Source organism: Plasmopara halstedii, assembly GCF_900000015.1.
Source record: "Plasmopara halstedii genome assembly, contig: Scaffold_816, whole genome shotgun sequence".
In the NCBI taxonomy this organism is placed as follows: Eukaryota; Oomycota; class Peronosporomycetes; order Peronosporales; family Peronosporaceae; genus Plasmopara; species Plasmopara halstedii.
This window is the reverse complement of record NW_020187732.1, coordinates 1,222,918-1,250,407: the sequence shown is the minus strand read 5'-3', so window position 1 is coordinate 1,250,407 and position 27,490 is coordinate 1,222,918. Positions and strand designations below refer to the sequence as shown.

Below are 27,490 nucleotides of genomic sequence, written 5' to 3'. Positions count from 1 at the left end.
TATTGTTCTGAGATTTGTCTTGTTAACGACAAGCTCGCTAATAAACTTAATTATGGGAGACTTTCGACAGCAGACCTGATACAATAGTTAAGCAGCCAAATGTTTGATCTGCAAACAGTGAGCTCGCCATCATATAATGACTGGCGAACGGAAGAATCTGTTGTCGGTCTTCGATAGTTAATAGAGAATCGAGCCTCTTTTCATTTGGCTAGAAGAGTATTATTTCCTTTGTTTGGCTTAACCGAAATGTATTAGGCATACATCCTCTAGGTCTATGATTTTATCAGATTCACTCTTCTATTTGGCTTCTACTAATAATGAATAAAGGTTGTTAGTATAGGAAACTGAAGTTGTTGGCAAGATCACAGCCACCATCATTTTGAAGTTTTAGTGGCTGTACAAGCCTTTGAAAGCCGAAAGTGTTGACGGCAATCTTGTTTTAGATTTTTTCTGACGAATGCAGGAATATCATTTAAAAGCGACCGATAGCGATGGCTTGATCTTTTGAAGGTACGGCACAAGCTGACGCTGGCAAAAAAATCATATATACATGAAACATAGTTGCATATCATCTTACTCAATAAAAGGAAGATATGAAAGCTGTGAATGCGAATGTTTTTACTGTGAACCGCACATTTCTGTTTATTTCAAGACTTCTGGGACGTTTCGTACGACATTCCATTGCCTCAAAACCGTATTCTCAAGTATAAAATTACTGCAACCAAATGCACCACAAAATCTCTGATTTCTTCATCCATAAGTCAGAATAATGCCGAAGCTCATATGACTCGATAATAAATTACGAGTACAAACGTCAAGGCTATGGATTCAGCAGATTCGCTGTACTTAAGAATCACTAGATTTTAGAAGATGACTAAATCGCTAAAAAGGACATGTATACCCTTTCCCTAATATATCTAAAATCTTTGGAAGTATCTTTGATAATTTGTCAAATTTAAGATGCGGCTAGAGCTCTCGTCAGGTGAAGTGGTCTTCTGCATATGTTCCATTTCCCTAGCTCTTTATATGTCTCCCTTCTTCTATCCCAGCATTAACACCAATGTTTCAAATGCTTGGGATTTTCTTCTCGTCTGGGACGACAAAGAAAATTTTCTGGATAATGAGGTCATCCAAAGTGGCTTAAGTTTGTCGAATCTTTACGCAATGTTTACTATGACCAAAATTAATGTTTATGAGCCATTTGGATGGCTACTGAAGGCTATTCAAGTGCAATATTTTGGTTTAGACCCATGGTGGATTCGAATCGTGTCTGCTGTAATACACGTCATGGGTGCAGTGATCTTAGCTCGAGTATCTGCAGTGCTGCTTGACATAATAACGTTATTGTCAATGATTAATTCAAGCTCAAATACTCATAAAGAGAGATTGCAGCATCAAACAAAGATTCACTGGCTTGGATGTTGTATCAGTGCTACATTATACGCATTTCATCCAGTGCATGTGGAAGTTATCGGGTGGCCATCAGCGCAACCTTACGCTCTGTGCGCTCTTTTCAGTAACCTTGCTTTGTACGTTTACGTTCGAGCAACTCACAATCGACTGAAAATAGCACATCAAGGTATAAAGAATGTGAAGGCTGAGCTTTTAACCTGTCTTCTGATTGATAGGGGATGGAGTGATCTAGTGTATTGTGGTAAGTGTTGAGATCTTAGAAGAAATTTTGAAGGACTGACGGTAGATTGCCGTTGTAGGTTGTTATTTGAGTGCATTGCTGTCGAAAAGTGCGTGCATCCTTCTGCCAGTGAGCTGCTTCCTGATCGACGTGCTGGTATGTGCAACTTTATATCCTCAAGTTCCCAGACCCACTTTTAAGCAGTGGTGTTTGTACTTTCGAAGAAAAGTACCCGTTATCACGATTCTGCTCTTCTTTATTACGCTCACGTTTGCGTCTAATTTTAACGGAATGCATCCTGAGGCCGATTTAATATCGTTGACACTAGTCGAACGAGTAATAAAGGCGACATCGATGCCAGTTTGGATTCTACGTTTGCTACTATGGCCTTCGAAACTGCGACCACACTACCAACTTCGACCGGAAGATTTAAGTTTAGCCAACCAGGATTGTCTATTGTCTCTTTCGGCATCAGCAGCTATATTACTTTACACAGTCTGGCTGATTCAACATCACCAGACACTGCAGCATCTGCTTGCTTTGATCTATTTCATCACGATGGTGCTCCCAGTTTCAGGCTTTATTCAGCATGGCATGGTATCGGCTGGATGTAATCGATACGCGTACTTGTGTGGTATTATTCTTGTGCCATACGGAGGAGCCATGCTGGCACGCTTGTTTGACTATGAGATTTCCAACGACGAAGAGCCCGAACACAGTCAAACTCGTCCAAAGCAATCTCGATCAAAGAGGGATAGAATCTTAGGTTTGATTGTCGTTTTTCTTCTTTCTGGAACGTTTTCCACGATCTCAATCTCCTTAATGGGCGTTTGGCGAAATGAAGACGCGCTATTAGAGTACTCATTAAGGTACGAGGAGCTCTTAGATGGAGTGTTTTGTTACTAACCTTTTATGTTTGCTATAGAATGGATCCGACAGACTGGCGTATTTTGGATCAGCGTGCGACGTATTTAGTTACGAGTGGACGCTATTCGAGCAGCGAGAACGAGTGTCGACGTCTTTGGGAACTCGCGTACTTTTACACTCCAATGGGAACGCTTAAAGCTGATCTTTTTCGATTGAAGATCAAGATATGGCTAAATGGAATGGACAATGATGTATGCGAAGGCTACATGACGTTGCTTAAAGCTCACCCAGATAATTGTCACGTTCACAATAACGTTGGGGTTTGTCTGACTGACCAAGGCAAGATTAGTTTAGCAAGACAAGAATTTGAGCAAGCTTTGCAGTGTTCAGGTTATGAACAACTCTACAAAGTTCCACGTAAGAATTTGGCGAGGTTAATAGAATGGGAAAACTTGAAGGAGAAAGCACAAGCCGATGGAGAGGAGATCGTACCTGAAATAAAGTCACAGATCATGTTTTAACTTTTTCAGTCCTGTTCAAGTTGTAAACCCCCAACAACAACAAAAATATACTTTCAAACAATTGAGTTAGTTAATCAAAAAGTAAAATACCGCTTTTTTCTTATCCAGCTTGTACACTCTAGATACACCCTGCTTTGCAATCGCGAGATGATAACATAGCTATTCCAGCCCATATCCATGATTTTGCTTAATTAAAAAAGTATAGACTGTCCAGCACACGCCTCAGGTCTAAGTTGCCCAATTTGGGAACGTCATCAAACTCCATGTCTGGAAATCGAAGTTTTAATTCTGTCAGTAGATCCTCTAATAACGGCTGTTCATATAAATTGACAAACTCTTCACGTAATCTTCGATTCATTGTATCCACAGAACAAGCGTGTGTCCAGTAACTGTCGTGTACGGCTGCAAACGATATCTTGTCATCTTCGAGGCACCGACGGGCTGTCAGCATCATATGTGCCGAATCCAATGAATGAACAAAATTTGGTGGAAAAGCCGTTTTTTGCCGACCGATACTCACTGGTTGGCCTTCACTGTTCACCATCAATACGTGTTGCACTTTGGTACGCACTTGCTTCGTTGCCTTACTACGGTACGGCTGCACCACTGGCAGTCCCATTGGTGTGATCCATGACATAGGTTGTCCGCTTTCACCGACTTTAGATGCACACTTGGCTAGCCACGACATGATTCCACGAGCTGAGTTGAACAAATCACCCATTGAACCAATCGTGAGTTCTGCACAGTAGCACGCCGCACGGTAAATCTCGTCTTCAAGTTTCTCATCCATGATGTGGCCCTTCGTCAGAAATGTTTCGTGTAAACGTGCTGATATTTGCTTTCGTGCACCGATATATGTCACACCATATACACTTGTCATAACCGTCTGTTTGACCACCTTCCGTGTAATGATTCCTTGTAAAAATTGAGCACACTTTTTCCGATGAGCTTGCCCCAAAAGTGTTTGAAGTTGAGCTCTGCGCACTGTTGATTGTGGGGAGTCATCTTCTGATGCACTAGCAAGCATTGCACGAACTTCAGCAACACTAGGAACATCTTGCGCTGCATCGTGCTCGACCTTAGCCATCACTTGAGTGGCGACACCAATGTACACGTCACTTGGCCGATCCGCAGGGACCAAATTCACCTGTGCACCGCCGCAGCTATCTCGGCCTAGTGCTGCATAGTGCTGCAATCCATTACATGAGCCGTCTTGATGTATTGGAATGTTTGATTCGTATTTTGTCGGGTCTGGTGACTCAATCGCACGTTTGAGCTCAAAGCACACGCCTAATGCCAAAAATGGATAATCTGCGCCCTTCCACCATGCACAATCTCCTTCACCAAGTGGGTCAGTCGCTGATGCCACAACTTTGTCCAAGTGCGAATTTGCAAATTCTACACGCTCGTCAAACGAACATTTGTCGACTCCAAAAACGTTTGCCAAGTGAATTTTCATCCAGCGAAGTCCATTTTCACCAAGTGGCTTGCGGTCGCGGAAGATCAGTAGACTTCGAGATAAGTCGGAGCCTAGGTGGTTTAAATTAGGTGGAATAGGATAAACACGACCACGAAAGTCCATGTTATACGGAAAATACAACTCGGGTTCGTCCTTGAACTCTTCCGCGACCTGGAGCTTGTAAAGCGTATCACAGCGCAGCGAGTGAAATTCGCGATTTAGTTGTTCAATCTAAATGAAAACAATTACAAAGTGAGAAATACTGAAAAAACATTAAGGCAGATATAATGTGAGTAGCAGATCTTCATGCTTGAAGCTTTTCAAATGGCACTGAGGTACGTCAACAAACTCAGAGCCTCGAAATGGCCACTGCTCACTGTAGCAATCAGTTTGAACCCATATGACGTTGGTGTGTCATCATGTGGGCTTGATTCTATTGCAGCAATACAAAGGCATAGATCAGAGCTTACCTTGCGGACATTTTTTGTATATAATGTGGGGTCGTTCGCAAATTCAGGACTGTTCGGGTCTGGGAGAGGAACGTCCGTTCGAGTTGGCAGGTCACCAAAGTTGCCACCATTCTCCCAGATCTGAAGAATCACATCTAGTACCTCCCTGTTAATCACCCACGGTACTCCAGCCATCAAATTGAGCACCTTCAAAATGCCACTCATATCACCACGCTGCACACAGTCCATTTGCCAGGCCGAGTCACGCTGACGCATAATTTTTGTACGTAATTTAAGATACCCTCCGTTCACAACACCTGTCCACGGACGAGGAGGCACAAGCATTGGAAGATAGCGTGCAGTCCACGGCAAAATGTTGGCATCAGGGTTCGTGGCCAGCACCGTATCGGCAATTCGCTGATGGATTTGGATTACACCAGCGCGACGATTGCGATCAAATACATAGCTATGAATAAAAGCTGGTTCTGGCGCAGGCAGGCCTTTTGCTGCGCACAATTCAGGAGTTAAGACCTCACCAGATTCGTTCGGCACATAGCACGTGCGCTGGATGCAGTCAACGACGGCCGAACCCACCTTGAGCTGAAGACGCTTGTCCCACCCACCAACAGTAGCAATGTAATCTTTCATACGCGCTTTAAGACTCTCAAGCTTAACGTTCTGTGTTACTTGAAGGTAAAATTTGTCTTCGTCGCCATTGAACCGCTTTGTAATTTCTTCCTTTTGTGCAATAATCTCTTCTTGCACAGCCTTCCCCATTGTAAGAGCAATTTTGATGAACTTAGCTCCAGTTGATTCAATCAAGCACGTGTTAAGAATGATGTTTATACCCGTAGCAGCTAGTACATCGTGCTTGAGCAACATGAGCGCGGGTCCATATATATTGCTGTCTGTACTGTGCTTGCCATTTTTGATCTTCTTTTGTTCAGCCTTCACGTATTTTTCGGTCTCGGGAATCCATTTACGGATCAGATCCTTAGCCGCATTCGTCTCTGTAGTGCGTCCGATTTGCCGAACCTTTTCGTGAGCAGCTGAATACTTATCCATAGCCATCTCATACACAGAGCACTCAAGACGGAGCTGACGCGCATAGCGTCGACGCATCTCCTGAATTTCTTCAGGTGATTTGCACTTGCTCAATGCATTCTCAGGCATCTCAAACTTTTCAAGCCATTTTTCTACATCCTCATCAGACATTACTGAGCGTGCGCGCTTGGTCAGCTTGACTGGGTCAGCAAGCTCATCTTCTGTCTTGCCAAGAAACTCTTCAAGCCCAAGCGTCAGAGGTGCCAACTCGTAAGGTTTCTCCACAGTAGAGCGAGGAATAATCTGCTGTGCACGAATAGCCCAATCAGCCTCAGCAAGGCGTCGATGTGTCACGTTCTCTGGTCTTGGCTCTAACGCATCGGCCAGCTCCGAATTGGAAGCATTCTTCGCTACAGCTGCTTCATAAGCCAGCGAGCTCTCAGAGCGCAATAATAGACTAAGCGCACCGCTTTGAATGTGACTGCGACAAACAAATCGATTGGAGGTGCGGCGCAATGCCGTGTGAGCTATGCGCGTTGTTGTTATGGATGATGCCTGCATAGAATTTCTTTGCTGTCAATGCGCAATTAGGTCCGTACTGTGTAGTGATTGAGACTGCAGGACAATGCAGAAGCAGCGTACGGAGGAAAGACAACGTGCGTGTCACTCCAAAAGCGACGCACTGCGCAGTGATCTCAAGATGATGGCAATGACTGGGCCACGGCTATTAGAAAAAAAATAACCAATGAAATGATAGTATCAGTTATGTCTAAATCTGATGCGGGTTATTATCATCGAGCTACCCCACGACCACAAAGTTCTTTAGCGAAATTGCTAGCAAGTCAAAATGGCAACAGCACCCAAGTGTGATGGCACTTCCTTGTGTTCCCACGAGCACAACAGCAATGATACTACTGACTTAAATGAGCTTGATTTGGCGTTTGATCCGACCCTTGCTTCGTGCTGCGAACGCGACGAACGCGAGTACAAGAAAGCCATGAAACTCAAAGCCCTGTTGAAAGCACATGACCCGACATCTAGCGCCGTGCAAATGCGCCAGCAACTGTTTAAGCCTCCTTCAACTTCACCGTCGCATTCTTTGAAGCCTGCATGTCAAACTCAGCAGATCAGACAGCCATCAGTGTCGGATACAGAACCATATTCTGATGAATCCGATGACAGTGACGATGGATTTGGCGTGGAGGCCATTATGGCTGCTCGTCGTGAGCAACTACAGCAGCAATATGAGATAGCCGCACAAAACATGGCTGATGGGTATGGAGTGGTGCTGGAAAAAGCTTTGTCACAGCTCGTTCAGGAGCTGCAGGACGAACCGGAGATACCAAGGGTGGCGCTTGTAGTGATGAGCGGCTCAACTAACTTTTCAGACATTTTGGAAAATATGCGCAGTGAAATGACTGCAGCTGCACAGCGATTTTTAGGTACGAAGTTTTACATAGCTATAGCAAAACACAATGACGACATGCTGCGGCAATTACGACTGACTTCTGCACCTACTCTGGCGGTATTTCGTCGTGGCGATTGTGTCGACTCTGTTGCACTGGACTTAAAGACGCTAGTTACCAAGCTGAGTATTTATTGGGAAGCACACTTATTGCCATGGTTAAACAAATGCAATGTGCTTGTTACTGAGCGTCAAGATTGTGAAAAACGGAAGAGCAATATAAGGAAAGAAAAGCGTGTGGATGAGAACGAGAACGAGCAAGAAGGATTCGATTGCGGTGTCGAGAGTTGCCGTTTACGATTTGGCTATGAGCATGAGCATGTTGGGACTTCTCAGCAAACCAAAAATGAAATAGCTGCGTGGCGTCATAGCTCCACATAACGCAAAGAAATGTAAACACGAGTGTGCTTCATCAAATTTGCTTCTAAGTGTAAAGTAGACGTAATATCAGTTCTGTGATTTAAAAACCCAAGAACGAAAGCGATTATTACAACGTCTTGATTTGTAGCCCGACACGTCTTGCTCTAAATGGGTGGGAGAATCCAGTTGAACACAGAAGTGTCATATGAAGTACAGATGACAGACTCCAACAATATCATTTACACTTTCTAGTCAATAGTGTTCTAACATCTAGCCGACTTTTTATCGTCAGAATTTTGACTTGTAATTAGTGGCCAGGGAACCTCAATGATGAGAACACGAAAGGGCTACATAGATTGGTAACGCTTAATCAGCAGAACGTAGCTCTGCTTTTAATGTTGTGCAAATTTGAAATCATGGCGAACCACAGCGTGGCTCTGTTTCTCATGGACTATTCCTCGCAGGATACTCCACTGTTTTAACAGCAATTTAGCTTTGCGCTGAATAGCTAAAAGTATTCTGAACCGTGAAGTAGCCGGTGAATTTTCTCCGCAACTCACTTTTGTCAAGTGTGCACACGTCACACATCAAGATGTTCGACAAATTAGACAGTCGTTCTGAATTGTTACACGCACGTCGAAATGACGGCGTATGGCTCAGAAGCTTTCAATACCGACCCTCGTACTGTTGTCGCGCAAAGTAGATTCCAGACCCGCCCGGGCGTACATCCATAACACATACAGTGTTGTCAGGTGGCTTTTGTGGAAACATAACCGGCCATTAAGAGGGTCAGAGTGATGGTTGCTTCAACTGCCTTGTAACGTCATTTCCTATTCGAAGCTCCAATTCCGCACTGGTTGAAGCTATCGTACGACATGGTTGACGAGACGAGAAAGACCGTGCGTGAGCGCGCGAGCTCGGGCATGCTGCGTAAAGAGCTGGACATGCGACTCACAGCGTATCTGCCTGCTGTCGTGCGACGCCATCTAGAGAAACAGGACTTGCAACGTCCGCTGAGTATGCCAACAACACACCGCACGACCGTCGTGAGCATGTTTGCAGACGTTTCTGGATTTACTGCTATGACTGAGTCTCTTGCTGCACGAGGACCTGTGGGTGCAGAGGATCTTGGAAAGCATTTAAACTCGTACTTTGAACAGCTGCTTCGCCTTGTATCAAGTGCTGGTGGAGACGTGTTTAAGTTTGCAGGCGATGCCATGCTTATATTTTGGCCAGAGAGCAAGGAGGATACTATGGAAAACTTACTACGTCGTGCTCTACAATGTGCCTTAAGAATTCAATCGCATCTTCATGAAGCGGAGCTTGCGCAAGGTGTAATTTTGAGTGTAAAAGTGGGTGTTGGTATCGGCGAGGCCACTATTGCGCACCTTGGAGGTGAGAGTGACGGAGCCACAGCTCGTATTGAATACGTTGCCGTTGGGCCTGCATTGGAGCAAGCTTTTAGTGCAGAGCATCAAGCTGAAGCAGGTCATGTCATTTGCTCTAACGAGTGTTGGAAAAGAGTCTTTGATTATTTTGAGGGCACACCAGTACGAAGCCAGGTCTTAAACAAGGATCATAACTTTTACAAAGTCACTTCAGTGCTCAAACCTGTAAAAATATGCTCAAGACGACCGTCGTACACGCGTCATGATGCACTCTTGCACATGAGAATGAAGCAATATGTGTCTCGCGCCGTCTGGCCTTATCTGGACGTACATGATGAGTTTTGGGGATCAGAACTAAGAGATGTGACGGTATTATTTATCAATCTCGGCTTCAGGTACGCTTTAAATGACATATGAGCTTGAAAATGCCCATATGCTGACTATGTTTCTATATTTTAGTGAGCAGGATCTTGCTCAAATGCTCGGTGCAAAGGAATTGCAGCGACTTCAGGACGCCTTTGCTTGCGTTCAGAAATGTGTGTACGACTATGAAGGAACGATTAACAAATTTCTAGTGGACGATAAAGGCAGTACGGTCATTGCTGCGTTCGGTTTACCTCCCGTCACCCACGAGAACGACCCTATTCGAGGCATCATAGCATCTCTTGCAATTTGTGCAGCATTAGGCAGTCACGGACTCAAAGCGTCCGTAGGCATCACAACGGGTACGACATTGTGTGGTGTGGTTGGACACCGCGGCAACCGACGAGAGTACACGGTGTTAGGGGATATTGTTAATCTGTCGGCTCGACTTATGCAGCGTGCGAAATCTGAAGGTGGGGGTGTGATCACGGATGCAGCGACAAAAATATACACGCAAGACGTCCTTCACTTTGAAAAGCGTCCTGAAATTATGGTGAAGGGCAAGAACGAGAGCATCAAGATTCATCGACCATATCCACGCATGTCGATTCTTATGGATTATCACTTGTCGTGCACACTGCAGCGACAAGTCAACTGCACTAACAAAAACCCTGTTGAGGAAAATTCAGGACGAACAAGACACGCGCATGCTGTGTCAGTGGTAAGCCGTGTGGTACCGATTCAAAATCTTATGGAAAACATGCACCGTGTGCAAGTACGTGATGCCCAGAGACGGCTTTCGCTGCGTGCTGACCGTCAGTGCCTACCGGCTGGAGAACTTGTGGAAAGCAAGAGCTTTGTCGAGGCGCGTGCAGCTCTTCTTGAGAAATGCTCGCATTTAAATGCATTTTCTCCGGGAGGTGCATTTATACTTGAGGGCGATATTGGCGTGGGCAAGACGGTCCTTCTACGATCTGCGCTCGCAAGTCCCGAAGCTGGAGATTACCAAGTTTTAGTAGGTACAGCCAGTCCCCTGGCCACCAAAAGACCGTATGCGGTTTGGTCAGAGCTCATCACCAGAGGTGCAATGGAGTATTCGTGTGGCTCAAGCAGGAAGCCAGCATTTCAACTCTCACTTGTTGATGGAGTTTTATTTGACTCGACGAATGCACATGGTTCAAGTCGGATGGCTGAAGCAGTACGCCGAGAATGCGTCGCACGATTTGTGAAGCAGAAGATCAGCGAAGGAGCATCACCAAACACAACATTAGTTCGATATGCTCACTTGCTCAATCAAATTTTGGACACTGACTTTGACGCGTACCCCGACGGCGCGAATACTAAAAATGAAGCTGCAGACAGTTTTCGTGCTGTGGCGGGAAGTAACAACAACGGACCTGTTGGTGATATTCAAGCTGATGCTCGATCCACTTCAAATCAGAGCGACCATAATTACAACGAGGAAGAAATTCGTGCAAGTGGCTACACGTTTGTCGGAACACCGCACAAAGCGCTTAATGTTAAGGAAAGTGAGATCGCGTCTTGGTTTTTGGGTTTGCTCGAAATGGATTTGGCTCAAAAAGAAGAAGCCCAAACGCCTTTCAGCGCGGCTCAGTCAGAAGATAGAGATGACGAAAGAGTAAGTGGCGAAGATATGCAAGAAGCAGCCTGGAGACCTGATAATCTTGATATAAGTGGTATTCTTCTTTTGTGTGTGCTCCATGCAATGTCACGTGATCGAGCCACCGTTTTTTGCCTGGATAGCGCCATGCACATGGACGAAAAATCGTGGGTACTTGTTATGATTATTGCTCAGTATTTCACGAACTCGATGGTCGCCATTGGGACGCGGCCGCCGAGCTTGGCACTTGGTGAAAACACGGCGAGCTGTTCGTTTCGTAAGCAGCTGCATCTACTTAAGCGCCTCAAGTCTTCGTCATCAAAATGCCTCGATTCGTTCAGCATTAGCGAAACAGAAGTACTCTCACGGCATATTCTTAATATTCCTGTGATTCCAAGCAATCTGCTCGATATCCTTGTCTCGCGTTCCCAAGGGAACCCTTTGTTTCTTCACGAAATCATCGCAGAGATGGAAGAGCAACAAGTCATTAAGGTGGATGAAAAGAAAGGCATCCGCACTTGCGAGCTGCACGTTCAAGAATCGTGGGGCGATAAGTCAAAGGCGCAATTTTGCTTTGCTTGTCATATGTGTTTCGGAATTCCAAAGAAGGATAAGGAAAAAGCCAAATTTAAGGTAGACATGGATAAGGAGATAAATCAGAGCACCGAAAACGAGGGCTTTAAAAAGTCCAAGCATCGATGCAGGTGCTGCGGCTACTTCTTCTGTGCCGAGTGTACGCCCAAAGCGTGTCAAGCAAAGATTCCAGGTAAATCTAGTGAGTTAGTTCGTCATTGCCGTACGTGCTACAATCTTTCATCATCACGTCGGCCAAGTGGTTCATCTCACGGCATTGAAACTATAGCGGGAACGTCCCAAGACGTGCGATCACGCCCAAAGGGTCGCATTCGCTCCATTTTTCACGCTGGAAGCAGTGGTGATAATCTTACATTCTCGTTATCCTCATCTATTTCGCCGTCTAATACTGAGACACTAACCAATCGAATCGCGCTACGGCCGCCACGGACTGTGAAAAGCGTACTTACCACCATGCTTGATCAGTTGACATGCTCACAGCGTATGCTAATGAAGACAGCGAGTGCCATTGGACCAGTGTTTGACATAGAATTGCTTCGTGGTTCATGTCCAATTGAGGCGCATTTATCTCGATTTTCGCGAGATCTGGAAGACCTCGAACAATCAGCAATGATTCGAAGGATTGACACTTTTATTGGCGGTGTGCCAGCATCATCCAAGGCATGTTCAGGACCAGAAGGTACCGTACTGACTACGAGTCAAACAGCTCCACCGAGCACGTACGTAAAAGCAAAGTTTGAGTTCAGTCACGGTTTCATGCGCAGCGTTATTCGTGATCAATTATTACGAGGTCAGCTAGACAAGCTAAATGCGCGAATTGCAGATTTTCGCGAGCAGCAGCAGAGACAATTACGCCAAAAGTTTTTTGAAAAGGCAAACGAGAGCCTTTCTCGCCCTCTACCATTGTTTATTCCAGTGTCTTGTGAAGTCGCTGATGTTCGGCAAGCACTCACCCCAACTGGGGTTGATAGGATAAAATCACGATCGCCTCTTATCCATGAAAGTAGACGACGACGTTTACATGTCCGCCGCAATTCCCACTCTGGCGTCCATCAAAGCAATGATGGAATGGATGTTTTATCAAGCTTCTCATCAGAAGCGGTGGGAGAAGCGCCTCACGAGAATAAAGACAAAGAGGAGTTTCCGATGACTGGTCTGGACAGCGTTTTGACTCCTTCTATTTATCCGAAAAACAACAAATTTTGTCACGAACAACTGTCTAGCCGACAAGCAACATTTCTACGTTTGAAATCGGATCGCGTGTTGGTTAAAAAGTATTGCAGCATGTTTTCTCTTTTAAAGGTGAAAGGGCTGAAAAAACACCGACAGTGGAAGACGCGATATGCTGTTTTAGAGAGCAACCGCCTGCTTTTGCAATACGAAGACGAAGATCCTGTCGACGCGATTGCGGGTAGAATAACATCGCTACAGCCAGGAGTCCGACAGGGCACAATATTATCGTTGAAGAGTGCCACAGTGAGCGCATGTGACCCTGAGGTGGCGGCCAAAGTTAATTGCTTTCAAATCCAGGTCTCGGACTGGACAAAGAAAGGCAAAATCTTTGAAAACCAAAGACGATCTTTTATTATTGGGGTTGAGAGCAAGGAGGAGGTTGAAAACTGGGTCTTTATGATTCGCTTCGCGATTGAATCGCTTGAGGTGAAACAGTAAAATACAGGCAAAGCAACGATTTTCGCTGCTGCAGTTTTGCTGACTTCCGAGATAAATGCTATATAGTGGTGAGAGGTCACACATCCAGAGTATTAATTATGTGAAGGGATTTAGTATATAGTAAACACTTTCAATTTGGCTAATTTGTCGAACGATGTAGTGATATCGACAACAGACGCCAATCTGAGCATGATAACCGCCGATCTTGCCCCATACTGGCACAGTCACTCCATAAAAGTCAGCTATGAATAGCTCGCCAGGGGTGCATCTATGTTGCAGATTCGTCCGACATCGTTTGCCTAATTGACATGTAGCTCTCCGTAGAAGACTGGTGTGTCAGTCATGAGAAAAATACTAACGAAGATGCTCAATTAATGTTTCTCAATGATAACGAAGCTACACCTATTTCTTTGTCGCGTAAATGCTTCGTGTGATGCACTCGTAAATGTCGTAATAAAATCTTTCGTGTAACGTACGACATTTCTCGGAGTGAAGCCAGGCCTATTCTGGTCGATAGTCGTACGTGGTTTGAGAGTAGATAGCTACTAACATCAAGCTAACGCAAATGTTAATCGAGTGAGATTAGAATATAACGTTCGACCCGATTTATCATATCGAAGGGAGTTTACTTTGGTCGTTTGCTTCTTGTAAGGGATGGAAGCAATGTAGACAGAGCGACCTCAATGTCGCCTCGAAACAAAGGTCTTATGCTAGCAAATTGAAAGCATGAGAGGTGTGACCTTTTTCATTTTCAAAGCACGGAAGGTTTAATGTATGCCACCTTGTCACGCAAAGGATACGTAATCTTGCAGCAGATAGCTTTGACAGAAGTACATGGACTTAGTAATATAAGCGGCATCCTATTAGTCGTGATGACCTTAGGATGAGCATTTTCTACCTCAATCTTTTTTTGTCATATCTATAAGCAAAATTTTTAGAGGTTAAGAACCTTTGAGAAGAATGTGCTTCTTCCGTGAAGACAACTAACAATTAATGCTGTCTTTCTTCGTGACCTAATTGTGTCAAGATGCAAAGTCATGTTTGAATGGAGCTTGTAGAAGAGTATTTGATCCGCTGAGAGCTTTCATTTAAGGGAATTTATACTATTGATGTGATAGGGGCTTCGCGGATAGTCTCACTTTTGTTTGTTGAATAATGCAGTGTTAAATCCTTCCGTCACTTGTTTATCACAAAGGCTCCGATGATATGATAGATTAGATTGTCATTCGACGGAAACTGTATCACGACCTACAGACGCAAGTATACCGGTGAGGTCACCAGCTCGTGAGCACATGGAAAATGCTTTTGATTGTTGACTTTATGACTCATTTGATGACTATTAGGTCTCTTGTATTCGTATATACGTGATTCCCCATCAAAGCATCTTTTTTATTATTAAAAAGTTGTCAGCTCATTTGCGGCGATAGGCGTCAACGCCTCAACCTAAAACTTTCCGAGTCATACAAGAAAATCTACATAGGCATTTCTTTGTAGCTTATCGTCGGTTTGACGTAATAAGATGACGACATCTTTTCCAGCAAAAACGAGACACTAAAGCTATCCGGATCGCGAAAAGGCTGTAGGCCTAGAAAGGGCACTTAAAATACTTTCTGACTTCCTAAACGGTCCTTCAAATATAAAGATGCTCAACCTGAAATGATGTTCTATACTGTCGAACAAAGCAACGTACCGTGCAAGCTTGAATATACTGGTGCAAGAGTTTGACTGACCTATTGGATTATAAGATTAAGGTGAGGATAAGTCTCGACGAGTCTGCTGTGAGCTACATGTTCAAAGATTTCTTTGCTCCCAATTTATATGAGTACACCAATAAGAAAAACAATTTTACGAGAAAAGTTTAAGCTTTTCAAAGTTCTTCAAATATTACAATATCCTTCTACAAATAATTTAGGCCGTATAGAAACTACAACCATTTCAACTTCGACTTAATTGTAAATTTCTAGCATTGCAGAACATCCGACCGATCCATCACGTCAAAGATACGAAAGCATCCTCGTCTCATATGATCCCGACAATGAAGTGTAACACATGGGTATACTTTTGTCTACTGAGATATTTACTTTCCCGAAATTTTAAAACGGAGTCTAGTGATTGAGTTTAAAGTCAAGTATTTCAACAAATCGATTCAATTTTTCACTTCTCCAAGCTTCAAGTCATACAAGTGCATGTCCGCGCGCTTTCTGCTTTTTCGTGTCAACTCAACTCAATCAACAGCACGAAACTATTAGTCGCTACGGAATAATCTACGAACTCTATTGTGTCCCTGTACACCACTGAGCTCAAAAATTATGGAAGGATCTCAATTTTCCGATAAAGAGAACGACTTTGTCATATTTGAGCACAAATGTACGAGTCCATCAATGTCTTCTCCATTCACTGGTTCATTTTTGGAATCTGAGGTAGTGCGACGTTCAAGCGACAATTATAATAGCGAATCAATAAGTGATGAAGAAGTAAAACAGATACAAAAGCGACAAAGTCGAATTGTGAGTGAATTGAGACCTGTGGAGAGACCCGAGAGCGCGTTGATGAATATACCAGATAATCATTCAATGGAGAGAGATGATGGAACGATAGAATTGTTTGCGGCAGAACGTGTACGCACGACTCAGTCATGGTTGTCAGATTTATATAGTTACATGTACGTGAACATTCGGTATTTTGGAGTCAATAATACTGACCAATAATTTCTGATTGTACAGGAAAAATTGTCATTTAGTTTTTGGGATTTGTATGGCCCACCGTGATCATCCATTCAAGCGTGGCGATCGCTGTCTTGTATTGTTTATTGCATTGTGTACGTTTTGAAATGTAGCAATGTAAGTATTGTTGGTACAAACAGCTATTGATCAATACTGTCTGCTATGAATAATATAGTTACGACATTGCTACTTAGTGGATTATTTGCAAATCGAGATTGTTGTACCGAAGTGAACGATACACCGATTGCAGTTGTCAACCGTCGACTGGAAAGAAATATATTGCTGGAGGCTGGAAGTGAATCGAACGATAATGATAGCAACTCTGGTGCTGTCAGATTGAGTGAGAAACATTGCCTGGCATTTTACGCTGACTGTAGTCATAAAATGGCAATTTGTCCGCAGGGATCAAGGTGTCAGGCTGTTACGATTGACGAAAGTATCAATAATGCGACTATTGCAATGCAATGTGTTCCAGATGAGACAATTTTGCCCAAGTGCGTTACCAGGCGCTGTCCAATTGGATGGAGGTGTCGGGATAATGCAAGCGACTGTATGCTTACCACTAATTTTGTCTGTGATATGAGCGAATTACGTACGAACGAGTCAGATGGCCATTCGGAAACTGAGTACCGATTTCATAAGATTGATGACAACCAATATAAAAAAAGATTGGGACTCGTAAAAACATTGGGGATACCAGCTAATCAAACAAAAACTACATCAAAAAAACTTTTATCGACTACTTTAGCAACAGAGTCTGAAGATTCGTCATCGCAGACATTTGAATCGACTTCGAATCTATCCTCAGAATCATTATCTTCCGAAAGTGCGACTGTAAGAGTAGCAATAAACGAGCCAGCGAATGATCAAGTATATAGCCTCGCTTCAATAATATTAATCGAGTGGCGTGTAGTATTATTGTCGGGTCCTGACCCTGGACTCAATTTGTTCCAAGTGGATTTCAGCGCTGACAATGGCGCATTCACTTTGATTGCTACCAATATATCCCCAATCAATTCACAACCCGATGCTAATACCTCCGTATATCAATATTATTGGAATTTAGCGAACAATACGTCGTGGTTGTGCACAAGGTGTGTACTAAGAGTGTGTGCATTGGATGTGCCATCCGTCGCAGATAATAGTCTGTGTCTTCGCTCGGACCGACCAAGTGCTAGACGTAGACGTCTTCAAACTTCAACAGTGGACGATGATGACATCACGTTTCGTATTGTACGTGAAGTAATCGAGTGTGCTTGTGGTTTGAATCACGAACCATATTTATTGGCAGCTTCGATTATTGCTGGGTGTATTCCAATTGTTGCCCAATTTGCAGAGCCTTTGGTCACATTTTACCGCGATCTGCAACTTTTTGGACTGTTTGCACGTCGAGATGGACCAGTCCGACCCCTGATTGCATGGTATGCAACAGAGTCGGCGACTCAAAAAGGTCGAACTGTTCTTATTGGAGTTACATTTGTGCTTTGTGTGGCATTTGGCATTTTAGTAGCTCAAATCACGACGACTAATTTCCTTACGGAAAAAGACGCAATAATTGTATTGTGGATTGTAACTTTTGGTATCGCTGTAGCATTGGGAACAATAGTATATTGCACATTATTGCGATTATTGTTATTCAATGTGCGTTGGTGGCGTGAAGGACCTCAGGAAAGTATTGGTATTGATAATCTAAGTCAAAGCCGCTACTCTGTTAGCTCAATGGCGTCGATGTGATTATTTGTTTGCGGTGGAACCGTTTTGAATTGCCGCAAGATAATGTTTATTATACAAATTTTTGGATATCTATTCTCCATTTCTCGTATTCAAAGCCTACTACACGTGATTGAGCTTAATGTAAATACTATTACGTGTCTACTCGTCGTAAGTTCTCGTAAATGTATGACGAAGCAAGTCTTCAGTTTGTAAGTGTTGAACATTGAATTGGGAAATGCCCTCGAAGAAATGTTGGGTTTTGAGACGGAGTGAAAATAAACAAATCTGTCATGACTCAAACCCAAGTACGTTAATATCTTCTTTCAAAGCATGCTGCATCACGAGAACAGAGTTGACTGTGTTCAAATTGAGAGGTTATATGGGTAGGGAAGCTTGCATAGCACTTTAGTAGCCGGATATGCTTGTCACCAGTTTAAAATTCTTGCAGCAATCTAAAGCTTCAAAGCTCAAAAGATAATGACCGAAAAGCCGAGTACGGTCATTAATGCTGGGCGAAAAGACTCAAGAAATCCATTCCCAATGAAGTACGAAGTAAGGGCGAGCGAGAGGATGTCAATGGAAGGTGGGAAGGCATCGTAACATCACTTTGTGCACTATAGTCATCCAAGTGCAAGTCCGACATTTCTGTCGCTGCAAAAGTCATCAGATCTTCAGAAGAGTAAAATGGAGTTTGCTCAATTGCGGTTTCCGGATCCATCGAATCGTAATCAACAGTCCGAGTCGATTCAATAAACATTGGATTTGAACTCGACCTTATCCACTGAAGGTCTGGATCGTCAATTCTAGAGATTTGAGTCGGTGGTGTTATCCTCTTTGATGCAGCAGCCGCTCGTCTAGAAACAAATCGCTTTTCACATTCTTCCTGCAGTGCATTTTGATTCTCTTGTAATGGTGACAATGTTCGACTTTGACTTTGAGGCCCATCACTATCCTCCAAATCATCTTCAACAGTCACATCAGCGTTAACCTCATTAAAAAGCCGAGGACTTGGTAGTGAAATGACTGTCTCAAACAAATGCGCATTGTTAATTTGATCGTCCTTGCCAAACCATTGCAGTTGATTCTGTGCAATCTCTTGATTGTCTGATAGCGTTTGATTGCTCTCTAGGTCTCCATTCGAGCAATTTTCTGCCATGAACACAAGCCGATGTTGCTCTTTGCTAGAATACGATTCATGTCGAAACTTTCGAGCATTTCCTTCATGTGATTCTCTATCAGTAGAAATTTCTCGAGCCGTGTCACTTGTATCTGTTGTAACTTCAATTCGAAATGGTGGTGGCACACTCTCGTCTACATCTGCAAATCCATCTAACTTCGGATCATGATGAGCTTGGTTGGTAGAAAAAAGCGCTATCTTGTCAACTAAACCACGGCGTGAAACACCATCACACTCTTGAGTTTGTGTTTGAGGATTACTGCGTTTAGCTTTGACCATGTATCGTGAAGGGGGACGGTCAATAGTTTCAAAAATTGAAAACGGATCTTTAGAACTTCCTCTGCTTAATCCTCTCGAACACGATCCAGAACTCCGTCGAGATCTTTCCGTCGTCTCTGGAGCATCAAATGCATTTGTATCAATGAGATGTGTCGGAAACGCATGCCGTTGACGAGATGGCGGACGATTCATAATTTCTTTCGAAGCTAACGCACGCATTCGTGTCTTTGTATTCACACCAGCCGATAAATTTCGATGCTTGCAATCACGCGATGGAATTGTCATTCTACCATGATTCACGACACAATCAATTCCTGTTGAAGAGTGTAATTGTTTATCCTCGTCATGTTCAAGACGAACGTTAATTGAATTACCACAACGTTTTGAAACATACGAAAGCTCTTCGTGGCCTTGATTTGTTTGAACTCGTTTTTGCTTTGATGGACGATCAGCTGAAGCTGAAGTTGAAAGTATTCGTCGAGGTATTGAACGTACTTGTGGTTGGGAAGATTGAAAAGCCGCATTAATGAGAGGAGTCTCTGCTGAGGATATATTCATAAATCGAGTACTTTTGTCATCACGTTTCAACTTCGACGTATTTGTCCGACGCTTCGTAACTCGTTTTGATATGGAGATACCTACATCAATTATGGGACCACGACTATCTTGATGGTTTTGATGATACTCCTTGCAAGGCACGTCATGTTCAAAGCGACAGGAATCGATCAAAGCTGTTGTTGGCGGTACCGTTCGACATCGACGTTCCTTTCGCTTAATCTTGATTCTTCTATTAATTTCACCCTCATCAAAACAAGGAACAGTTGTAGCAGAAAGTAGATTCATGATAACGTATTCAGATCGTTCGCTACGGTTCTAAGAACAAGTAACTCAAGCTTTGAACAATGAACTTTTGTTGATCGAACAAGCCTAAATTTGTCGAGTCGACCGAATGAAAATAGACTTAACGGTTCTTTTTCAAATTGAAATTATGGGAAATCGAGCGTCCTGAAGTTGATAGATGAATGGTGGGAAGAAAAGCAACGTAAGTCGCTAAAAAGTCCGTGTACGAGAGAAAAGGGATCGTTGGAGCAACTGGAATATTCTTTACAGCGATATTATTGCTTGTTATCAGTCTTGACAACAACTGTCGAAGACTTTCAATAAAGATCTTCACGTCATTATTACCCTTTTCAAAATCAAGACTCTGCTTAGCATTCTTACTACGAGAGAACAGCATAAGCTCTGTGTTTCATCATCAATTGTATGTTAATCATTCGTACCTTAATCGAGATAGAGCTTTTGTAAGTCCAAGCATCGTCATGCGTCGAGGTCCCTTTGCATCTTTATCAGCATATAACTCATAAGCCTCCAGTGCTTCGACTACTTGGTCACCTAAAAGATCAAGAAATCCAATCACTTTCGCAATTGGAAGCACTGCATCTTTAACATGAGACTCCTTTAAAGTCAAATGATATCAATCAGCTGCGATGAATTATTTCAACGATAATTTTCGATACCATTTGAAGCTCAGTTGTTGCTTCTGTATTCTCATCACTCTCAGCACAAGGCTTAGAAAGCCAGGACATCAGACCTATTTCAATGTCTATTAATGTCTAAAGTAAAACCTTTCATCACATGCAAAACTTACAAGAAGAAACGCGTATACACCGAACTTGAATCACTTCACCACGTGCTACGTGTCGCGTTTGCTTACTACATTCAACAAGATTCAAATCTCGTCATAAATACCTTAAGAATCAATGTAAAACTTACCCAAATTTCTTACACAGAAACTCGGCGACTTTTGAATCACATTTCAGATGAATAACACTTCGAATCTGTTCTTTATCCTGATTCTGGCGATACACCCCACGTCTTTGTGAAGAGATTCCATCAATCTCACAAAACGCATTGCTTGGTACATGATTCAATTGCTGCATGAAAAGAATGACATCATCAGACTCGACTTCCCGAGAACTACTCCATTCAAGTGCTACTGTTTCCATCGCATGAATAGAAATAGATATCTTAAAACCAAAATAGAGTGAACCATTTGACAAGTAACATCTTGTAAAGATTCCAATAAAGTAAAGTCCGAATTCTAATCTGCAATCTAGATCGAAACTCCCGTCTCACTAATATATTGCGAAGTCTTTGATGCTTGATAAAGTAACGATTCAATCGTCGAGTGCATGTCTGCAGCTGTATATAATTGCGATGAAAACCTTGAGCTTTGACTACAGGAACTACTTGCACTTTGACTTGATGTTGTGCTTTCATTATCGCTATCATATTTCCACGTCATAGCATTAGGTCCATTTAAGCCAAGGCCTCGAACTTTTGCATACGATAAACTTGTAAGTCGATCTGTTGTTTCCGTTGAAAATGATAGACCATCTCCACCTGCTTCATTTTCCATATCATACATATCAATGATCGAATCTGCTCGTCCTGTACTACTTCTTGAATCACATGATGAACTAAATGAATGTGCAGCACGAGCACGTGGTTTCAAAAATCCTTGTGTCTCCAGTGCTAATGCTTCAAGACGAGCGCTAATTTTGTGAATTAACTCCGTCATGTTTTCCATCCATTCATTCGAAACGTGACTACTAGCTGGTACATGATTTCGTTTCCATAAATCTAATGTGGCTACACAATACGCTTCAGAATTGTCGCGTCTTGAATCGATTGGAAAACTTAAGAACGACACTGCACCATGTTCTATATGCAATGGATGAGCTCGAAATCGTGGATCATGTTCCATCTCCGCAACAAAGAAAGGAACTCGATGGTGAATAGCATAGGCACTCACACTCTCTTCTCGAGGAATGACATCATCAAATGTAACAGGAGACGCTTCGAGTTCTAAAACATCGTCATCGACGTCAAGTTCAGGAGTATTGGATGCTGTAACTAAACAGTAGACGTCGTACCCTCCAACAATATTAATGCTACAACCATGCCATTGAGATGCTAAATTCAAGACAAATTGAGCAAATTGTTCTAATTCGGTATCATGACGTAAGAAAACAAGCGATCGAGCATCAATTTTCAGACCAGTGACTTCCACATAATTCGCACGATCGATTTCGTAAGTCGTACGCATCACAGGTGCTTTAGGAAACGCATTAAACCAGTTAAAATTCAACTCGTAATCAGGTTCAGGCGTTGTGAGCTTGATCAGCTGAGATGTACACTTAATCCTCGTTACATCTGATGAATTCTCGTCTTTTATCTTTGTATTCACTTGTGACGAAGCAGAGAACGAACCGTGGACGTATGTACGTGTCACGTGTTTCGTTGGAGTGTCTGCTAATTGTACCGTCTTAGCTCGTCGCGTGCGCATTGATTGAGTTATACTTGAGTCTTTGTCCATTAAATCAGTTGGAGTCGAAACTGTTTTTCGTCGACTATCTGCACGAGTGTCTCCAACACCAAGAACCGAAGTTGTTGCACTCATTGGCGATCCTTGCGAAAGTTCTGATTGACGAGAGTGAGTACGTTGACGTCTTCGAGAATTTGATGTAACTAATGCTGGATCTAAATCCAAATCAATTTCAATTCGATTTGATGCTTGCGATGACGTTCGATTGTGCATCTCTGATCTTTTTGAATTCTGAACAAGAGTTTCAAGATTTGGAAATTGAAACACATTAAACGATGAACCTTCCGAGAAAGAATTTTTTGTTGTTCCAGAGACTGTTCCATCCTTTCGACTCACTCCATTGCCCTTCTCACGTAACGAACATTGTGTACACACACGTTTCTTTCGACGTGATCCAACAATCGCTTGTCCAATGAAACATTGATGACACACAATCTTTTCACACACTTCACAATTTTTTTTCCATCGAAAAGGTCCAAATTTTCGATTACAGACATGACAAATTCGTCCTTGATTCAAATCATCACGAGTTTTACTAGTCTGTGACGATTCACGTGGTACTTTAACGGTCACATTACGTGGAATCTTTTCTTGACGAAGACGTTGAATCAATGGCTGAAGTCTTGTAAGACATAAAGCATCGTGACGTAATCGTTGCTTCATTTCATGGAATTCTTCCATTCTTCTCTCCTTTTCATGATCAAGAGACCACGTTAATACAACTTCAAGTGTCACAGATGCTTCTTTGTCTTCTCGTGCTTCACTCTTTGCTAATTCTTGAATAATATACGTGATACTAAATTTATGATCTGCCAAATGTTCTGTCCGAAAATCATGTCTCCTTTCAGCAAACAAAGGCGCTTGAACTGGATAATACAAATGTAACAACGAAGCAACGGAAGTTAAAGTCCGTGGAGTCGTTGTACCAACACTTTTTTTTAAACTCGTGTCAGAACGTTGTAACCTTGTTGACAAAGTATACCCAAGAAAAATAAAATTATCCACTGAATTAGAGAGACGAGTGTCTGGATTTTGATGTCCCATATGCTTGGAAGTATAGGGCTTTAATCGTGCATATTGCAGTGTCACGTTCTCACGTTCTCGTGTCGAGTGATCAAGTGTCGGATATTGAGCAATTGAACCTCCAGATACGTATGTATGGGGTAAAAGTCGAGCTAGAAGTGAAGGTGAATTGTCTTGTTCCGTCTGTCCCGTCAAAACTGCCTCAACTTCAGCTAATGTAGCTTGTAATGGCTTGACCGCTCGTAAACTATAATACTGACTATCAGAACGTTGCGTACTTTCATAGAGTTTAGCCGCCTCGTCCGGAAGTGCTCCAATACGCTTCCATCGCATAGGTTGAAAGATCTCTTTTGCCCGTGCACGTCCGTATATTCGTGCTTGTTCTTCGTTCTCTATTGCTTCGATTGGCATTCTTGGAGGAAGGAGAGAAAACTTAAAGTAATAGTGTGGGAAAAAATGGAGCGAGACAAACTGTGTACGTACATATGTTCATTACGAACAGTGTAACCCGATAATTTTGATTAGGGCTAAAAATCTACGTGTGGACAAATCCACTCGAAATTTCTGGCGAGATTTCAAAATTAAGTCAATTCCCTTTGACCAGTTTTGATAGTAATCATCTTGAGAAGTTTTCGAAGACTTTAAATTTCAAGTCTCCTATTGGCGGAATGTCATGAAAATTGACTGTCCACAGATCTTTAGATGGTGCATCATGATGTCTATGAACCATATGGTTAGTTCTACGTGGAAAGGTGTGTTCGTAAAGGCAATGTATCAAGTAATGAACCATTAGCTGGATTTGTTACTTTCCTACTTTCTTCCTATCTTCTAGAATTGTTCTTTTTATATCGTTTCTTATCTACTTGAAAGTTTAAATGCTACAATCATATCGTTCCATTACAAACCTCTCATTGTGTCATGTACTCATATACGTAATGGCGATTACTGACGAAATCTTCACGCTTGTTAACCATAGACAAGTATATATGAAAGGAAACACACTAATAATATCATAAAACCATGTCCATTACATTACATACGTTTTAAGACTATGATTCATATATATGAGCGTCCGACATCACTTAAACCGAAGAGTCTTTTACCATTGTTTAGCTTATGTAATAAATCTCCCATACTAGCCATGTAAGTTACTTCTGCATTTAGAAGTAAGCTGTGTTCATTAAAATCGTGGTATACTTAGGGGATGGCAAGTCCCAAGCGTTTTTCGAGAAAAATGCCATGTGGTCATCACAGTCGGTCCAAAGTAGATATTTTGGATGTTGGCTCAATGCTTTACGTGTGCTTTTACTCAAAGTTTTCAGTTTCGTATATTTGGAGCTTAATGCTCGTCCTCAAGCGAAACGGATTACGATGTTCGACCTTGCTTCAGTCTTATCCATCTCAACGTCGCGGTCAATTCTTAAGACCTTCTATTGGCTCTTTCTCGAAAGCGTGACAATCCACTCAATTGATGACGATGACAACATCGACATCGATTGTGCATAGTCGAAGTTAATAAACATATTGCCCAGTTCACGCTTATCCTGCTTCATCAACCATACCACTTTAATTCTGGACGTACCGTTTAATATGCTTTACGTGTCCAAAGAACGCGCACTTTTTTTGATATAATTTTCATTTTTTGTCATCAACGACAGAACATTCATGTCATCTAAATATGCTGTGCCGTCTCTTTGTCTTAAACATCAGCTCACATAGCATAATGTCTAATATTTCTTTGTCTGAAAATCGAGTAATCCAGGTACGTCAGCAATCGCTTCATGACTTTTAACCATTCAATCAAGTGTTTCATGGCAAGGATTCGTCATCCCACCCCCTCGACTTTTGTTAGGTATTTCTTTCAAAGCAGCTTTTAAAAGTCTAGCCGTGACGTACCGATTATACCTCAAATCCTCACTTGACTCATGGCACACATGAGCCAGCAATCATGAGGAAAATGGCTTCATCGTCTGCTTTCATTTCATACACCAGCATATAATGTCAAATACATTCGATAGAAATTCTCGAACCTTTGCCATTGCGTATTGATAAACGGTCCATCAAAACTCTCACTTCCTATCACCACTAGCTCTTAACTGACATGTACTCTCGTATATTCAATCGTCTTTTTATAATCGCCGTATTCTTGTATACAATTAAATGTCTCACTCAACAAAGAGACTGACATTTACCTGTTGATTAGATTCGGAACGTGAAGCATGTCTACTTGGCGGATACAATGACCATCCGTTTTATCTGTTTCTGCTCCTTTATTTGTAATCTGCTTACTTAGATCTTTTATCCAGAGCTTTGGGAACTTTTTAAAAACAACTTTTTGCTGTTGTCTTTCCAAGCAGAACGAATATGACTTGCTTGATCAAGGTTCAAGTAATTGCTTTTGTTTTCACCATCAATCTAGCAAACGTTCTAGCACTTATCGGTCAACTTTATGTCTTGAGAATGTCTAAAGGTTTGCTACTCACTCGATGATATTTACGGTAGTACTTGTCCAAAATGAAAGATTCATTATAATAAATACTATCCGGTAAAATATTATTAGAGAATAAATGCTTATTGCAGGTTTTCTAAGGAAAACAAAATTATGTACGTTAATGTAATTTCAGAGCTCGTGATTAATGCCTTCTAACCGAAGCTGCCCTCGTGATTGCTGTTGGAAGCAAGTTTCTCTGTGTAACAGCGCAAGTACTCTAATCGTTTGTACTTAAATCCTTGCACATTCAATTAAATACAAATGTACGAACTTAACGTTGTAATTGTGAGTATTCATTACTACCGGAGCTGGAGATAATTTTATGACGAGATACTACGCATGCATTTTTATGAGTTCAAACAGTTAATTTCGGATATGTGTTTCTGAAAATGCAAAGCAAACTAACAGTCTCACTTACCTTAGGTGCTCTCGGTCCAGCTCCTAATAGAAGCACACGAACCGAAAATTTGTGCGTTTGCAAAAGCGTATCCGAAACGAAGCTCTCTCGGCGGGATGTCGTTACCTTGGACCACTCCGTTTGATAATTTAATAATGTTTATTGATGCGGTATTGTGAATGTTCAAAGGTTCACAACGCATTGCAATTGTGAGAAATGTCCAAGGGTAAAGCACACACGAACGCCCTTTCCCTAAGATGCAGACCAAACTGGGATCTAAACTTCTACTTGTTTTCGAAAATTTTGCGCAAACGTGACCACTATTCGAGAATTGTAGTTTCACTTCACTCTCTATATTTTTCCTGCCCGTTCTCCTGAGCGTACTTGCACCAAGAGCGCTTCCGTAGATCTAGAAATTAGATCAAAAAGCCCCGCCAAATGCGCGATCGTCGCGACCGACGTGCTGAAAGACATTATCGGTGAGTGTAACGGGCTACACGTACCCTGGTATGAAGGAGTCGGTCACACAAGAAGGTGCAACCACAAAATGGTGTGGCAACACCTTAACAAGAAATCACCACGTGGCTGGGCTGCTAGTAGTCATAAATTTTCATTAGGTTTCGCTACTTGATTAGGAAGACCTATAGACATAGATATAGATATAGATATAGATATAGATATAGATATAGATATAGATATAGGTGGCTTTGCCGCAGATAAAACCAAGAAATACAGTCAACATTTCGAACGGAAGAGTTTTTTTACCTTGGGTTGAGGTTGTGGTGACACTTGGAGTAAGCGGATTGTGATCCGCTCCACTCGTACTATTTCCAAGTATACAACGAAGATCTCCGACCTTAGCTT

General features: G+C 42.4%; 7 protein-coding genes across 7 annotated transcripts; 4 read left to right on the top strand and 3 right to left on the bottom strand.

Annotated features, from left to right (window-relative positions):
* Positions 1-960: 960 nt before the first annotated feature.
* On the top strand, positions 961-3,021 carry PHALS_14193 (Tetratricopeptide-like helical; the record flags this gene model as incomplete). The annotated part of the gene is made up of 3 exons (XM_024729952.1): positions 961-1,654; positions 1,713-2,502; positions 2,559-3,021. 3 exons carry the CDS (start codon positions 961-963, stop codon positions 3,019-3,021), a joined length of 1,947 nt encoding a protein of 648 aa, XP_024580278.1.
* Positions 3,022-3,208: 187 nt separating this feature from the next.
* On the bottom strand, positions 3,209-6,534 carry PHALS_14192 (dna-dependent rna; the record flags this gene model as incomplete). Its single annotated transcript, XM_024729951.1, has 2 exons — positions 3,209-4,711; positions 4,951-6,534. The coding sequence occupies 2 exons, from the start codon at positions 6,532-6,534 to the stop codon at positions 3,209-3,211; spliced, it is 3,087 nt and encodes a 1,028-aa protein (XP_024580277.1).
* Positions 6,535-6,820: 286 nt separating this feature from the next.
* PHALS_14191 (Thioredoxin-like fold) lies at positions 6,821-7,819 on the top strand (the record flags this gene model as incomplete). The annotated part of the gene is made up of 1 exon (XM_024729950.1): positions 6,821-7,819. One exon carries the CDS (start codon positions 6,821-6,823, stop codon positions 7,817-7,819), a length of 999 nt encoding a protein of 332 aa, XP_024580276.1.
* An 854-nt stretch (positions 7,820-8,673) lies between these two features.
* Positions 8,674-13,435, top strand: PHALS_14190 (adenylate cyclase; the record flags this gene model as incomplete). The annotated part of the gene is made up of 2 exons (XM_024729949.1): positions 8,674-9,581; positions 9,646-13,435. 2 exons carry the CDS (start codon positions 8,674-8,676, stop codon positions 13,433-13,435), a joined length of 4,698 nt encoding a protein of 1,565 aa, XP_024580275.1.
* Positions 13,436-15,744: 2,309 nt separating this feature from the next.
* Positions 15,745-17,892, top strand: PHALS_14189 (uncharacterized protein; the record flags this gene model as incomplete). The annotated part of the gene is made up of 3 exons (XM_024729948.1): positions 15,745-16,097; positions 16,159-16,253; positions 16,334-17,892. 3 exons carry the CDS (start codon positions 15,745-15,747, stop codon positions 17,890-17,892), a joined length of 2,007 nt encoding a protein of 668 aa, XP_024580274.1.
* Positions 17,893-18,373: 481 nt separating this feature from the next.
* Positions 18,374-20,170, bottom strand: PHALS_14188 (uncharacterized protein; the record flags this gene model as incomplete). Its single annotated transcript, XM_024729946.1, has 1 exon — positions 18,374-20,170. One exon carries the CDS (start codon positions 20,168-20,170, stop codon positions 18,374-18,376), a length of 1,797 nt encoding a protein of 598 aa, XP_024580273.1.
* A 118-nt stretch (positions 20,171-20,288) lies between these two features.
* PHALS_14187 (Zinc finger, RING/FYVE/PHD-type) lies at positions 20,289-24,149 on the bottom strand (the record flags this gene model as incomplete). The annotated part of the gene is made up of 6 exons (XM_024729945.1): positions 20,289-20,547; positions 20,608-20,783; positions 20,845-20,918; positions 20,976-21,040; positions 21,101-21,323; positions 21,464-24,149. 6 exons carry the CDS (start codon positions 24,147-24,149, stop codon positions 20,289-20,291), a joined length of 3,483 nt encoding a protein of 1,160 aa, XP_024580272.1.
* Between the last annotated feature and the right edge of the window lie 3,341 nt (positions 24,150-27,490).